Source organism: Grus americana, chromosome 5 (assembly GCF_028858705.1).
Source record: "Grus americana isolate bGruAme1 chromosome 5, bGruAme1.mat, whole genome shotgun sequence".
In the NCBI taxonomy this organism is placed as follows: domain Eukaryota; kingdom Metazoa; phylum Chordata; class Aves; order Gruiformes; family Gruidae; genus Grus; species Grus americana.
In genome coordinates this window covers 63309140-63326540 of record NC_072856.1, presented here as the reverse complement: position 1 = coordinate 63326540, position 17401 = coordinate 63309140, and the positions used below count along the sequence as shown (strand labels likewise).

General features: G+C 41.0%; 1 protein-coding gene across 1 annotated transcript in view; it reads right to left on the bottom strand.

The window, feature by feature from the left end:
- The window catches only part of KCNH5 (potassium voltage-gated channel subfamily H member 5), a 170990-nt gene that overhangs the window by 40872 nt on the left and 112717 nt on the right, over positions 1-17401 (bottom strand). The window contains exons 9-10 of the mRNA XM_054828084.1: positions 10920-11172; positions 167-363 (exon numbers count right to left, since the gene is read on the bottom strand). Coding sequence (XP_054684059.1) covers positions 167-363; positions 10920-11172 — 450 coding nt within the window. The remainder of the gene's footprint in view (positions 1-166; positions 364-10919; positions 11173-17401) is intronic.

Genomic DNA, 17401 nt, shown 5'->3' with positions numbered 1-17401 from the left:
GAGCCATCATTAACAAACAGCGACAACATTTATTGAAAAGCCAGCTAATCTGCAATGACCTGAAAACATCAAGAGTAAATTGGGGGTTGCTAAACACTGCAAACAGTCTGCAAGAGCGTGCAATCTGTTGGTGAGAGAAAGGGGAAAACAAGAGCTGTCGCCTTACCCGTTTCCTCAAATTGCAGGTGAGCGTGAGATTCCTTGAGAATGAGTTTGCAAAAGCGGTATAAAAGTCCAACACTTTAAGCAAGGCTTCTCGTTTAATAATATGTAAATCGCAGTATGTCAGAGCCCGCACATTGGCACATGCGTGGGCCAGACTGGTTTCCTTCCAGAAGATATCACCAAACACATCACCTTTACCTGAAAAACAGCAGAACAAATTTGTTAAAAGGTAACGCTTCTGCAGTGTTCTTCAGTGCGCAAATGATTTCTTCCCAAATCGTCTTATGCTTCTAATTATTCTAACATAAGCTCCCAACCGTGAAAACTAATAAGGGTAAAAGTTTTGAAGGTATCTCAGGTACTTGAGTATCCTTAGCAGTAGCCTCAGGTTTTTAAGATATTTGTAGATTACTCTGTGAAGTGCCACAAAGCATAAAAACCAGATTGTAAAGGTCTCCTTGTAGCTGAAGATGCAGGTAATGGATTTTTCAAAGGCTCCTGAATATAATAAACTCTTAACTAATGTTCAGGTGATTGAATATTTCTGGGGAGCTGTTCCTAAGTGACTTAGGAGCCCCACTCTTACCAAAAGCCTATGACATTGAGGTTCCTACATCACCATGGCTTTGCAGTGTGGTGCAAAAGCCAACTTCCAGGGCCCAAGGACCACATTTTAAAGGATGTTTAAACATTTTTAGTTCAGTGTGAGCAGCAATGCTCCTGAAAATACCACCAAAAGCCTCCCTGAGACTTTTAACCTCTAAATAACCAGCTCGAAATCTTAAACACATCCAGAAGTCTAGTTGTAAACCCAAACAGATTTGCTTAAGCAGAGGCTTACGCTCAAATCTGTATTTAAATGTTTGCTGAATAAGAAAGGATTTGACACCTTAGACACCTGTACGTATAAATAACTTCAACCAGATGTGAAAATTACACCTGAAAGCTATTTCTACATTGGTAGGCAGTGGAGCAGAACAGCTGATGCTGAGGACCTGCACATTGTGAGGACTCAGGACTGTAGTCCAGTCCCACGGACAGAAGAGTTCCAAGGGGTGGAAGTGCATGAGATGTGCTCCTCCACATCCCCCAGCTTCCTTTCCTCTACAAGGAATCCACACCCCCAGACAGCTGTGCTAGACACCGAAGCAGGACAAGTCGGGAGGACCAGGACATCAGAGTCAAAATCAGACTCCTGACCCAACCAAAACACCAGCATGGATGCAGACTGAAGAGATGCTTTCAGGTTTGGACCCTATGGCTGCTCTGAGAAGAAATAGCAGCAGCAAGCATCCTGAAGCATCCAAAAGCTGCCTCTCGCCACAGCTGGGCAAGGGCCACGGCATGTGGTTTGTGGCTGACACCTCAAATCCTGAAGCAGAAACCATGGTACAAAGGGCATTTTTTGTTTCAGACCCCAATGATACCCGAGCTCTTTATTTTAGCAGTTATTAAAAGGAAACTAAAATCAATCAGTCAGTGGTGGTATTGATTTCAGGTACCTCAAGCAGCCCCTTGGTGAAGGTTAGTGATTTTATAGTTTTGGGACAGAAAAGGAAATACATATTAATATTTCCTCTTTTAAGAACTTGTAACATTTCACTCAACTCTATTTTTGGAACACAGACCAGAGTAATAATTTACCCAAACTTAATACTTTTTAGGATCAGAGGCTCTATTTCTCTATTTCCATTTCTACTTGAGGCATTGTATCCAGTACAACGTATCTAACGTTTCTCATGTAGAGTAAAATAAAATGTGCAAGTCCTTATCTGCATTTCCTTGTTTTTCTTTTCTAACAAAAGTCTATATAGCAGAATCATCCCTTAGAAAGGTTATAACTGCATTCTGATTGACCTGGTTTTAATTCTACATATTTTGATGTAATTAAAATTAACTACAATACGTAATACAGCTGGTATAATTTATAGAACAAGTTGTTTTAAAATGCTCTCCTTATCACAGAGCATTTCCTAGTAACATATCATTTATCTAATGTACTGTTTTGAAATTACCCTTTGCAGTTAATTGTCCTTGTCTATACCCACAGTCCAAAACCTGGTTTACAGACATACTCAGCACAGTTACATAATTTATAGAAAATAGACCATTTCTTAAATGCACAAAATTGCTTAATGGATTTGGTCTCTGAGGTGAACACAGGACAGAATTGAGTCCTGCTTTCAGCGGCTGCAGAGTGCAGTTATAAAGACAGACTTCAATAACAAGGACTACTACAATTTTCCCACTGAAATGTGAGCAAAACACTAGTTTTGTTTTCAAATTTAAGGTAATATATAGTTAATTTAAGACAAGAGGTTGAAAGCAGTGGATGCTCGCTCCAAAACTCTGCACGATGGTGTGTTACGGAATGTGTACCCAAACCACGGATAAATGAAATCACCATTCACAAACTTGAGAAGATCTTCTCATTATCTGCAGTTCAGTGAGGCAGGGAACTGCGCTGGGTCCCTCAGGAAGGCTGAGACATGATGGACTGAACCCATTTGCTCCTCCAGGAGCCATCAGTCACTGCATTCGAATGGTGAAGCTATAAGCTCCTCTTACACTGTGGTTTATTCTCTTCAGAAAGTATAAAATCTTGGACACGTTTAAGGGTTCTTGAACTTGACATTTTCCCCCCACACTTCTGAGTCTCATTTGCCTGTTATAAATGTGCTAAGGAACATACTGAATGAAAACAAAACCAGCCAGAATCTCCAAAACAATGTGTCTTTTCTCATAAATACAGAGATTAATGTACTATACTCCGTCCCTATTAACCGTAGTTCACTGAGTAGAGAGCGGTAATTATTCATTCAAGTTTAATTTTACACAACGCAGCTAAGTGAAAAAGAACCTTTGAGAGCTGCAACAGAAAATTTAACTGGTAGGTCGGAAACACCAGCTACTCGCAGGCACGTATACGCTGTGTACTTGCACGACGCATGCACACCTCCAGGGAAAGCCTGGGGCTGGCAAGCCAGAGGCGCTCGGGGCTGACGCAGCCTGCAGACTTCCCAAAGCATCTCCCTAGAGATTTCTCGAGGCCCCAGCACGTTACCTCCCAAATCTGCACTGCCCTGAGCCCTGAGCAATCCTAACACCTCTCCTGAAAGGAGGCAAAGCTCTGGGAAGTCCTCCTGCCCCTGCTCTCGCAGCGCCCGTAGCTTTGCTGAGAAAAAGGAACGGTGTAAAACTAGAGTGGGAACCGCTTGCATACATTTTGCGCTTGGTATGAGGAGAGGGAAGAGGAGCATCAGGATTTGGATACTGCTGGATTAAAGCTGGCAGGAACATGAGCGTAAGGATTTGGGGACTGAAAGAACCACGGAAACCAGGACATGTGCAGGGTGTTGGTGACAGGCATAATTTTTGCTGAAATAGCTACACTGGTATCATCCTAAATACGGACAAAAATTTGCTGGTCTATTATGTATGTATGCCTGTACAGAAGATATACATAGATACTCATGCATGTTTGTATATATATTTAGAGACATCATGTAACTATATATATATAATATATATAAAAAAAATAGATAATGATATTTCTATACACTATTCTATCTTTTATATTATGTTAACCCTCCCATAGGGAAGGGGGTGCAGGTGTTCTTCACAGCCTTGTGCCACGGACTGACTTACCAATTCGTGAGACAGCAGCTCATGTCCGGACCTTTCAAGCAGAAAAAATCTTAAGGGTCTTATGAAATTCCCCAGGAGATTGCAAAGGGAATGAAAAAGTCCTTGGACTCAGAGAGGAAAGATAGTGTCTCAGAACCCATATATATCTATATAAAGGCAAAATTTATCCCTCTCCAGATGGGGACAGAAATTGAGCTAAGAAATATCCTAGTAGACATGAGAACTTGATGGGGCCTTTGGGAGAAAGTTTGGGCAGGCACTGAAAGACTAAATTGTTGGTGAAAAACAGCACTGAGGAAAAACACATAAAAGGAACCAAGGCTTCTTAAGGTGATAAGGTGTTTTTCTGTGCTGTGCAGTCTTAGTTAAAGGCCAGCTACCCTTCCCCTCATTTTAAAACACCTCCCAATTCCTACAAGTCACTCTAGCAAAAGTCAGATGTGATGAATAATGTAGGCTTTCCACTATTATATGCTCAAATCTTCTGTTGCTTATGAAAAGCAGAGACTGATTTTGTTGCAGAATCAGTAAAACTGTATCATGTAGAGAAAACATTCATATAATGAGCTCAGGTACCAACAGCCATGACGTGATGGCAGCCCGCACAGAGGTGGAGGTCAGCGACCAAATATCAAGTCCCTGCAGCCATAATTACATATACTAGTATGTATATTCATACAAATACATCTGCCTGTGTCTATACATCTGCAGTGAAACCTCTGTCTGCAGGCAGGCTTGTCTCAAACTGATGTAGAAATCCAATGAGCAAGGAGGGAATTGGATCCTGTTACCCAGGGCAGCACACAGGTCTGTGATGGATCTGCGAGTAAGCAAGCTCTGCAGCTCCTTGCCATGGGACACTGGGGATGGTTGCATACGTTTACAAAATGATGGGATGTATTCATGGAATAAAATCCATCTGTGGCTACTAAACACAAAAGATTTCCATCTAGATGAGAAAGACCTTGAAACACAGTTTAATGGAGGGTTGGAGAATATTCATAGAATCATAGAATCATGGAATCATAGAATAGTTTGGGTTGGAAGGGACCTCAAAGATCATCTAGTTCCAACACCCCTGCCATGGGCAGGGACACCCTCCACTAGACCAGGTTGCCTCCCTCTGGGGAGGTATCACCGTCTGATTACGTCATGTTCCTACTTTTTCCTGCACATCCTCTATTGGCCATTTTCGGAGACAGGCTACTGGGCTGGCTGGACTTCTGGACTTAGCTGACAGAGCTGTTTGTGTCTGAAGAGGGGATCTGGAGAAGATGGGGGTGATGTAGTGGTGCAAATTCATCAGTTGTCTCCTGCCAGCTGGGACATCATTGCTCCCTGTACACACAGTCTATGACGTATAGAGATGACTACTAGAGCGTGAGAGAGGGCTCCTTGCCCCTGTGAATGTGTTAGCCAAAACCTCAGTCTTTCCCAGGGTATCCAGAAGGGCCAGAACTCCCTTGAAAATCAGACCAGAGCTGAGCACTGACCAGTCAGAAATCCAGCTCTACAGGACTGCACATTAACATGTGAAAGGGCAGAATGATGATAAAAAACCAGCATTTCTAGCGTTTGAAAGATTGTCAAAATAGCCAGCAAAGAAACAATAAGAAGAGACTGTGCCAAAGATCCAAGTCCATGCTGGCAAAGGTACTTTGCATTATTTAACACATTGCAACCTTCCCCATCTGCACCTAAAAACACAAAAGAAATTTACCTTTCTTCTGGCACTCAGGACTGCTGCAAGAGGAGCAAAAAGTCTATATAGATATTCTCCTGTTAGTGAAGGGCTTATGGGCCCCATCTCTCTCACTTTCAGTGCAAGTCTCCTAGTATTTCATATTTTTTCTAGAAGCCCCAGCTCCTGGAGACAGGATATCTCCATTTTGATTTTATACAGAAATAAGTTTCTATCCTTCCTGACTGAGGAAATAAACTTGAAAGCATGACCATTCCCACCATCTTCAAAACTCATAAGGCAAATCAGATTGCCTCAAACTGTTAGTTTGATTTAAAAGAAATACATCACATGATTTTTAAATAATTTCTTTTTCTTGCGCTGCCAAGACTTTTGAGTTCCTGGGTTTGGCGGTGAAGCATGCAGGTCTAATTCAAAACCATTTCAATTCAGTGAAAGGAATCTTTCTGACATTGGAGGTTGCAGATCACATCTATAACACACCAGCTGGCACTAAATTAAGATTGATGCTTCTTATTATAGTTAACTATCACGCAGATAGAGAAAAAAATATTTTAAATTTACAAAATAATGTGAAAAATTGAATGTTCCCTTCAACTCTGTCAGTAAGAGCTAATAACACTTTTGAACAAGCATCAGTAGGACTAAATTTTTCATGGTATTACATATGCCAACCCAGACCTGCAAGATGTGACTTACTCCAAGGCACATGCTTAAGAAGAACTGCGTGGTGCAGAGCTGCAAGTCACATTGGTTCTCAGATCAGTAATCCTTCAAGTATTTTGCAAAATACTTTGAGATTCAGCACTTAAAAAACAACCTGCATCACCTTAATTACTGCAGTCCTGCTTGCTGAAAAAACACCACCCTTTCCTTTATGAATCATTTTCCTCTGAGTTAATTTAGAGCTTTAACTCATTGGAACAAAAGGGACTGTTCCTATAGATAAAACAGGACACAGGTAAATTGCTACTAGGTGCACGTTACTAACCTGGGGAAACTCTCACAATGAGTCTGCCTTGGTTTGCTTCACATGAAAAACAAAAAAAAAGTTCAGTATAAAATATCAAGAGCTGATTTGACATAGGGGCAAATTCTGCCACCTTCAATCCACTTGAAAAGTAACTGAAGCTGCAGCTAAACTAATTAAAATCACAGAATTAGCTACTAATACTATGAGATGTAATTGGACTGACAGTTTTTCATGTCATACATTGCATCATACACAGTCAGTCTTGGACTGCACAAAGCACGTGCCTGGCTGTATAACATCGAAGAAATTCAAAGTGTTGATGCATGGATCCCAAACACCAAATTCCTAATGCTCATGGATGAGAGCTATGGAGCACCTGGGTCTCCTGCTCACTGAAATGGGATCTACTACTTGCTCAGCCTCCAAAGAACTTTCCCCTGTGTGATTTGGTAGGAGACTTAATCTTTTGACCTCTGAACACATGTAAGAAAGCCTCATCCCTATTTTCAGCCGTCACACCAAATTCAAGAAGACATGCCAGTTGCGCTCCTGCTTTCCTTAACTCCGCTGATACTGCATAAATTTCCCTTCCCAAACCAAACATTCAGAAATAAATCATGAAGCAGACCTTTAATAAGTGAAACTCTGGCTTGCCTAAAAACAATAAATCCACTAAACAACAGGTTGCACTGGGACCATGAGCAGAACATGCTGAGAATTAACATGCAACACATAAAGGCAAATAACAACTTAACTGAATACATATGGGATCAGGACCCAAAGTGTGGCTGAAGCATGAGCAATTAAATCTATATTCATCCTGGCTTGACTGTCAGAATTGAATTCATTCAGCAGCAGCCCCCACTAGGATTGCACTGCTCAATATATTTTTATCACTATGCAGTTTAAGCAATATTTTTGATCAATTCGTACAATCAACATTTGAACGCGGTAGGTCATTATTTCTCTGTTGGCAAAATGACTTCTTTAAACCTTGTTAATCAATCTGCCCAGTTTAAGTTACTGTACAACTTATGCGTGCAGCTGTGCAAATAGCGGCAGCTGGAAAGCGGCTTCCAGAGACACTTGGTTGGCATCGCCACTTACTTGAAACTCCTCGCCAGGAGCAAATTCAGGTTAATTGTGGCAGGGTGAATTGTTAGGTGCCTTCTGCCAGCAGATGCCTCGTTTCATTAGCCTGAGGCACTTCCAACCCCCGGTCCTTCCTGAGACTTCTCTGCTGATAACACCTCCCCACGCAGAGCAGTGGCAGTTAAATTGTTTACTCCTGCTTGAGACGGTGGAAAATTACTGATGTGCCTTCTCAGGGTCACCTTGTTTGCTAGGAAAGTTTTGATAATTAGAGACAAGACTGCTTGCCCTTCTCCATTATCCTGGAAACTGCAGATGAGTTATGTTAAAATGACCGGATCTTGTTTTCTCCAGCGAAGCGGCACCCCATCGCACCAGCTCTGCATGTGGTGTGCTCTCTGAAGTACCTGCAAAAGGTGGGAGACTGTCCTCCAGAAATGGAGATAACTAATGAGGGGAATGTAACGGGGCACCTGGGTATCTTCATTAATGAGTCCTATAAAGTGCAGATCTACAACTGGATTCATTCTCTTACTGTACCGATTTCTGTAATGCTGATTACTGCGGCAGCTGGGCATTTAATTACGCACAAATGAGAACACAGCCAAACCAGAGGAGAACAAAATGTCACAGTGCCGCAAGTCGCCCTGTCAGTCACTGGGTTTTACCGGCTTTTGAGCACGAGATAGGATAGTCCACTTTTAAGAACACACCAAAACTTCCATCTGCAGGTAAGCATGGTAAAAAAAGGACATACCTTCCCTCTCTCTCTTTAAGCAAGGCAAATAACACTACCATATTAAATAACACTACACTATTAAAACAGTAACTGCAAAGTAGCAGTTCCAAAGCAAACTTAGGAAATGGATGGCTCTGCAAGGAGCAGAGGCTGGCAGGCAGCACGTCCTGCCACGCTCTTGCTCCCATAAAGGTAATTAATGGGGACAAGTTTCCAAAGGATGCTTACCCCATTTCCACTCCAGGTTACTGCTGGGGGATGGGGAAGATGGACAGACTGGTAGTACAACCCCATAAATTTATTCTCCCTAGGAAACTCAGTGTGAAGGCAGATGCTTGGAGTATTCAAAGCAGGCTACAGAGGTTTCCACGTTAGGCAGCAGCTTTTAAACCCGGTCTCCCCCTTAGGCAGATTCACTTTCCTTGTGCTTGAACTTCTCAAGGCAGACCAGATCCATAAAAATTATATTCTTCACCATCTAATCTGCAGTCACTATTTCAGGTGCCACAGCTGCCACTATAAATGTCTTTGCAGCCACATCTAGGAGAGATTTTCTTCCACAAGTGAATTTTTAGGATACGACACCTCATAATTACTCCGTCCACTATTCTGTTAAATAATCTGTCAGAGCATGAAAAAACTCTTCAGTGTGCTCTATGACTAGGGGAAGCAGTTTATCTTGCTTTAAGTTAAATTTACATATTCTGCCAGTCCCTGTAGTACACAAGAACATAGCTCTGAGTCATTGGATCGCCTGTCAGCAGCCATGGCAGAATCGAAGACACTTTCAGTAATTGAAGGTAATTTGCTGTAACTAGATATGGTTAAAGGTCTCTCCAGCCAAATGGAGAATAACATAGATACTGGACTTACCCTGTCTACAATGTAGAAACAAGAAGTTCTTGCTGTCATTGCAAACACACAATCTTCATTAGTAAATGCAATAAAGTTTTGCATGTAATCCATTTAGTGATGGCTTCTAGTTCAGTAAATTACATATTTATTGTTTGTTTTCATTACAATACCCAGAAAACCATTTATTTGTTTAAATGCTGCTACTTACTCTTAAAGTTTTTCTTTTTTTAAATAGCTCTTAGAAAATATATCGACACTGAGATTAATAAAAAAAATTAAATGGTCCAGTGAGCTGAAGTACAAGGAATATTTTACTATGGAAACTGCAGATTCAGGAACTTTCACCATAATTACTTCACATCTGAATATAGAAACAGATTCATTCTTACATTAAATTTCACTTTTTAAAAATCTTAGTATATGCTAGAATACAGAAAGCTGCAGCAGGTATTCAGAAAGACCATGGATGTGCCTTTTCCTGAGTTCATACTCTCCAGCTGGGAGGACCCGGGTTATGCCCTCGGGGAGCCATCCCCATGCCATCCCATCCACACACCTGCACACGTGCGCAGTCCCACACCAGTGCAGGACACACATACACGGCAACACATCAGGAGTCTCCTTTGGCTGCACGCTTGTCCTCATTTCTCCTCTCCTCCCCCTTGCTGCCAGCTGAAGCCTTGATTCACGACCAGTATTGACTCCCCATCTCTGGCCTCTTCCCACACGTCAGCGCAACTCCCAAGTGTAACCCTCGTCTCCCAGCGATCGTCCCCATGAGACACAAGAGGGACTCATGGAGCCCTCTGGAGCCACCCTTACAGGGAAGAAGCAGTACAGAGCTTCAGTGGGCTGTGAGAGGTCCCCTAGGACAACGCCACTGGATTTGCCCTCAGGAACCCACAGCTCCAGTTCAAGAGAAATAGCTTTTATTCAATGGGAGACGAGTTCTACAATAAATGGGTCTATTTTAAACAGACAAGACAGACACTGGATGGTTTTCATGAAGAGCCACCAGTTCTTCCCCTACACCGCTCTGCCTCTGAGGATGATTCCTGCCTCAACACTAGTGCTGACCACTCAGTCCCACCATCTGCTACACCTTTCCCAATCCCATACAAGCTAGTGAGGAGTCTGCATTAGGCTCTTTCCCACCCACTGCTGGCAAACCAGACACCACAGCAGGGTGACAGGGTGATTAATCTGGAGCTCCCCCACTACTCACACTTCTCACGAGTGGCTGGATAGATGGTGCATCCCTATCTCTTTGCATAGTCAGATTAGACTATTCATTTTCTGTAAAGCCAGTTCACTACAAGCAACAATTTTGCTTCCTTGTAGAGACTGTCTGCAGGTGTTATTCTGGGCTAGAATACAGACAAACGAAAATCCCGGTGTGAAGGTTAACGTGGAAATCCTCCTGAGAGACCAATATAAACCCATGTGCATTTCCTCTACCAGGCTATTTAAAAGATGTCAGGCACACAGATGCCGTTCTCTTGTGCTCAGAGACACTGCAACTGTGACCATTGAGCCATACTGGGCAGAAAGAGCATTCCTAATGGCATAGAAGATGAAGGGTTTTCTTCCAGAGTAGTATCTCTGGAGGCACAACATCTCCATCTTATGACAACCACTGGCCTCCTGTAGTCCCAGCTGATGTTAAGCAAGACTAGTTAATATTTGAAGCTAAGCAGAAGGCAAACATATCCAAACCACTACCATTTCAATAGAGATCACAGTACCTAAAATAGCCACCACCTCGTCGTCCTGGATGACTTCTAAGGATCCCGAGACCACAAAGCAAAGAGCGTCAACGCTTTCCCCAGCATGATAGATGAGGTCCCCCGGGGCGCAATGGATCGTCTGAAACTCCACAGCCAGGGCTCGCAGGCAGCCGTCGCTAGCCAGCCGGAAGGCAGGGTGCTCGTTAAAAACTTTCCGGTTTAGGTGCACGCAAATATCTGCTCTCATGTCCTTTGGGCAAATTGAGAGAACCTGAATAAAAGAAAGATGAAAAATAATCAGCTGGGAACATGACACCAGGCCAGCACACACTTTATGAAATAACTGAAAGGATGGATCTTAAGATCCACCTGGGTGGATCCATTCAGTTATTTCATAAAGCTTCCAGTGGGAGTTTTATCTTCAATTGGGGTAGTCTTTTTCTACCCATCTGCTGCTTTCACTGCAGGTGAAAGGGCGAGATGGAAGAAAGGACTATTCTGTTACACTGTTCTCACTCTTAAGATTTTTCACACTTGTTTTCCAGAAATGCAGGTGGCACTATTATGTCCTGTTTGTGGATATCCCTCCAGACTTGGTGCCCAGACTATCCACCCGCTGCTACACTCAATCCCTGCAGGAGCACAGAACGAACGCTCAGAGCTGAAGGAGCTTGAAGACATGCAAAGATGGACCATTCACAATAGCAAACATCACATGATGCTCACATCCAGAAAACCTAGTCTTCAGAAGTCTTGATGTAGATAAGCACTTACCGACGCGGATCCAAACACACCTAGGGTTTCGTTTTAGTGCCATACAGACATATAACAAGTAACCTGCCCTGCAGGGCTTACAGACTAGAAAATCCAAAGAGCTTGAGATTAGAGCAAAAAGAAAGTATTATGAAACCTTATGAAACGTAAAGTAAAGGTGAGTGAAAAACTGTCCTGTGAATATGAAGATGTCTTCATAGCGGATCAATTAAATAAGACCTTCAATTAATTTCTTACCTTAAATATCTTTCCCTATTGAAATAGTAACACAAATATACCTGAAGAAAGAAAGTGAAAACCTGCGGGTCTTGTTAGGTTTGTAAACTCTGTGTTTAATATTTGCACGTCCTCCTAAACACACTAACGTCCTTATAACTCTAAAATGCATGGTAGCTAATTGCACTGAGAAACATATAAAACCTTTAAAAGTTTTCCTAGGATAAATAATAGAAAAGAGCATGAGATCAAGAGCACTCTGGAAATCTCATATAAAGAAGACTGCAGATCAATAGTACTGATTAATTTCTCATTGTATTGAATTAATCTGGCAGCTTGCTCTGCAGAGAGTGTGAGAGACAGGGACATTGGGTCAATGTGGTGACTACCATTGAATATTAGCAAACAGACGGAGACTCAGGTAACCCTGACTAAGCTTTGAGGTAAACGGTCATGTTAATATTGAAGTAAAGCCATGATTTTCATTTCTGTTTAATGCAGAAGAGGTACAAAACATAAAGGTAGTACTAAAGGTCCTAAAGCATAGAATGGGCAAATAGTAAACAATTTCCAGTTTAATTAATAACATTTAGTCCATTTCTCATTTCAATGGATCAAAATTCCTTTGTGGTCAAAGATATAATTAACGCGAAAAGGAGAAGTAGAAGTTATTCTCCTATCCTCTGCACAGTCTGAGGCTAGAAGGGGCTACTGCAACCATTTGCATTAACTGCTTGCACTATGGGTAGCTCACGATTTTCATATCAATGCCAGAATACCTGGTAAAATTATAGCCTAGGAGGCCTTGATCTAATGTTTTCAAATGATTTAGGGTAGTTGTTCCAATAGACAGCAACTCTCTCTTTTAAAACATGTGCTGTTTCTGAATTGATTTTTTAAATTATCTTCAGCCAACAGTCAGCGGATCTCATCATGTTGCTTAGATAAAAGACTTGAAATCATCGGAAATCTCTTCCACATGTAGGTGTTTACAGAATGTGACCAAGTCATCTCTTGAGCTCATCTTGAATAAACAAGAGAGAGGTGATGCTTCTTGTGCCTAACACTATGAAGCACAGTATCTCCCTGGAAATTTCCCCATAGCATGAGGTTTCCTCACTCACAACCACATTCCCAGATCTACTGGCTAATTATTTTTAATTTGATTTGATACAGACTCAGTCAATTTTGCTTAATGTTATTTTTCTGTAACAAAATGTTGTACAGAACACATTAAAATACCCTGCATAAGTCTGTTTTATCATAAAAATTAATAATGAACACATTTGACAAGACATATTCTCCATAAACCATCATTTGCATTACTAACAATGTCTTGTCTGAATCACTGTTGACCATATACCATATCACATTTCCATAATTTCATTAGGGGCAAATGTCAATTTTACAAACTTACACTTACCTGAGTCATTCCACATACCATTAGAAATATGGACGCACCTTAATTTTTCCATTAAAAACCAAAAATTACTTTTGAGAGTGATTGTTTCACCTCAGCCCTACTTCTGGATCAAACAGAAAGCTCGTCTTTATTATAACAAAATAGAAACATGCCATCTTTCTTCTTCTCAACAGCAATTTAATGAAAAATTCTGCTTTCTTTTATATCATGATTGATGATTTTTAACATTTTTATCTGATCTTGGGCCTAAATCATGGTCAGAAGTTTTTTACGTCCCTTTAATACTTTCAGTAATGTGAGTGCTTTTGACTTAACAAGGCCATGAGCTATGAATTCTCAAATACTGCTCTTAGGAAAAGTGTGTGTATTCATATATGACTTATTTCCAAATTTTATCTTTTAAGTTTCCAAACTGCAGGAAAAATAGTTGAAGAATTTCTTAAATGTATCCAAAAATTGGTTAAAGTATTGCAGAGGTTGTTACTGTAAGATCTGGAGATGTTCCAGGACCCTTTGGTTTTTTGGAGCGTAAACGAATTGTGTCCTTCAAGAATAAAAGCCACTTGGATGCAAAGTAGCACACTGTTTCCTCACAAATACAGAATTAAATACAGAGTATTAAAAGTGAGCACTCAAAGCATTACTCTTTTTATAGACACAACAAACATATCTATCATCACACACTGTAATGCCAAGAGATAGAAAAAATTCCATTGCACAGAAAAAGCCAGTCTTAGCATAATTCAGGAATTTACTGATGTCATGATAAAGTGATTCTCCTAATGACATATTACTGTATGGAGATATATGGAGATATCCCATATCAAATAGTACAGCAATAAATGAGTAATGATCCAAGAGTTAGCCAGGAACAAACATTCTTTATTTCAGTTTTCTTGTCTGTTATGCTGCAAGTACTCAGAGAATGAAACAAATGACACCTAAGGGAAAGACTTAATATTAAAAGATTTGGCAAAGGAGCTTTGACTGATAAAGATAAACGTAGACAGATGTAGGGGAAGAAAAGAGCAAAGATAGACAATCTCAATATTCAGCTCTGTGTTTACTGTATGCTCCAAGCACAGGGCTTCATGAGCTCCAGTCTGACTTTGCAGCACTTCTTTTTGTGTTTACAGATACCAACATCATGAATTCAGAAGGAGTCTCGCCACCAGCTTCTCTATTAGTTGTACTGTAGAAAGGGGTTGTTGGTGACACAGATTACAGTAAGTAGTAATTTTCCTGCTTCCAGAGAAGACACATAATATGATATAGGATTACACAGAAGCATTTGGAAGCTAATGATAAATAGTCCAAAGATCCTAAGAGCAGAAAATGATAAAATGAGCACTTCAAATTCAGATAAATATTCTTCTGAAAATGATCCCTTATTGGCAATACAAGATTTAGACATTCTTATCGTAAAATGCTCTTACTGAGATCTCAACATTTCTAAGGCAGCATGCAAACTGATACAAGCCAGCAGCAACACGGTTGTATATGAGTCCATACGGTGTACAAATGCACACACATGGGTGTAAAAGAGAAATTCATTTTAAGGGAGAGGATATCCTGCAATGATCAATCTATTGTTTCGCTGTTAGGGAAACGCCTCCAGCACTTCATGTTAGCAGCATGAAAGTTCAGCTGGGACATTTATTCTAGCCTGTGTATTCTTTCAGCAGCGTATCAAAACCCACGAAGACAAATTTCTGAAGAGGAGATTTCCTTAGAGATTTCAAGACCTTTCTCAGTGAAACCTGTAGTTTATAAGCAAGGCAGGATGTTAAGTTTGCTGACTGCAATGCTTTACTAACTGATGGTTTTGGAGCACACGACTCGGAGCAGGGAGTCTGCAGGGACCAGATGCTTGTGCTGCTACAGAAGGTGCTCCGTAATAAATCTGTAGCCACAGACTTTGCAGTCAGCTATCCCTTATGCATCCAAGCAGCATAAAAGAAAAGAACCTGCTACATTTCAATGCAAAATCAGAGGAGAAAGTCGAATTCTACCCAGAGGAATATCTTCGCTGGTTGTATAAGCTGTGTCTCTACCAGAAAAGGAGCAAGGCTCCATGCCACGCATGAACAGTACACATGTACCCACAAGACCTGAACCACTACAAAGCTGAGAGAGGAGAAAGTAAAGCACAGAATAACATCTATCACTTCCCTTCTCTGCACAGAAAATTAAACCTCCTCAAAGGCAGTATAAGACAATTGCTGAGCTCTGTTATCACCCTCTGCTGACTGGCACCCAGCTGATACAGATCCCAACACGACGACACCCAATGCACAGATCCAACACTGCTGCCATCTCTAGAGCACCCTGCGGCACACGTAAAACGAGGGCGGTGAGGGAAAAGCTTGTGGTTGCTGCTAGAGATGTGGAAAGGCAGTAACCAGCTCTGGAAAACTCCTGGAGAATTGGCACAAAACGTCTCGCTATTTTTTCTGCTCGAGATCTGTACGGGGGGAATAAAATTCCCAAGGAGGTTCGGTCTGATTTTTTTTCCTCTCCCATCCGTTCCCTCAGCATGCTCAGGCAGTTTAGGATAAGCCCCTTGAACAGCTCAAAGAACTCTACAGGGAGCAGAGATTATAAAGAACTCAAAGAAAAGCAAATGAATCAAAACAAAAACCATACAGATGAAGAGTGTGTCCAAACAATATCTTTTAGGAAGGGTTTAAGTATTTTTGAAAAATCATCCCCAGCTGGAAAACACTACAGGATGGCTTAGCAAATACTACAGAATCTGTTAAGACTTGTTAACAAAAAGCGCAGAGGCCAGTGAATCATGAACGCTATCTATTTGCAATTTTCTTGCAGCACACAGGTTTCTCACTTTCTCGGGGTTATAGCGATGGGATATATTGACTGATATTTGAGTGAAAAGCTTAGTCAGTCTTAGTGGTGGAATAACAAGGACTGTGTGCTAAATGAATAACTATAACAGTATCAGAGATACTAAAAAATGCCAGCTTTGACAATAAATAAAATAAACTCCTCCAAATTCTAACCAGTTATTTGCCACAGATAGCTCTTTTTATTTTGTGGATAAAGGTCAATCTGGGTTTTCAGACATAGTCATCAGTCATAATCAAGGTCAGTTCTTTCCAAAAAACCACAATACCCTCTAGGCACCTGACCAACTTATTCAGATTTTTAGAAGGATTTGGCTCATTTGAGTGCTGAATTATTTTGCAGACCTGGCTAAAAGTGTTACATTTGGCGCTGGATGGGGGCCAAAGAAACAAAGGTAAGAAAACAGCTGATTGGCAAATCACAGAGCATTTTCCTGTAATAATCAGGTAATTTTGTAAGTAACTCAAAGGTGATGTATGGAACCGAGCAGTTATTAACCCTGCATGCATTAAGGTAATCTTTAATACATCACTGAATATCTTGGCACGAAGAATTGAATTTCAGCAGCAATAGTGTGTTCTGCTTTAATTGCACTAAAATCCAAGGTCAGTTGGATTTAAATGCTCAGAAACCGAGATCTGAAAATCACATCTAGTAAGCTGAGTTTGGCTTGTTTTCTTATTAACCATACATCAGCTGAACCAGTGATCAACATGGTTAGATTTAGTGGGATAGTAACAAAATTAACTGCTTTTTAACTGAGCAACAAGTGTTAGAGACATTAAAAAATCCCTAGAAACTGGCTCTAGATTGCATCAAATTCAGCATTGTCACCACAGACAGAATCTGGCTAAGGGTCTGAAAAACAGGGGAAGATGAGGGTCTTCACCATGTGTTTAAGGAGCCAGGCAGTTCACTGGCTCAGGCTCTGCTGGTTTGTCTGTCGCACCCGAAATTGTGGCACATTAGTAGCATTCGCTGATGACCCAGATTGCCTAAGGGTTGTAGAAGTCTCAGAACAGTTAAAAGTTTTGTTGTTTTCAGTTTTGCTATAATATCTGTGCCAAGCACAACCATTACATGACCCACTGATGGGGCAAAGGATCGCAGCCTCTGGGGAATTCTATCACGGAAAATCGACTTTTTAGATAAAAGAAAGAAAAATAAACAGCAGAAAGAATATGTCATACATCAAAGAATCTCTCAGTCACAACATTTTTTT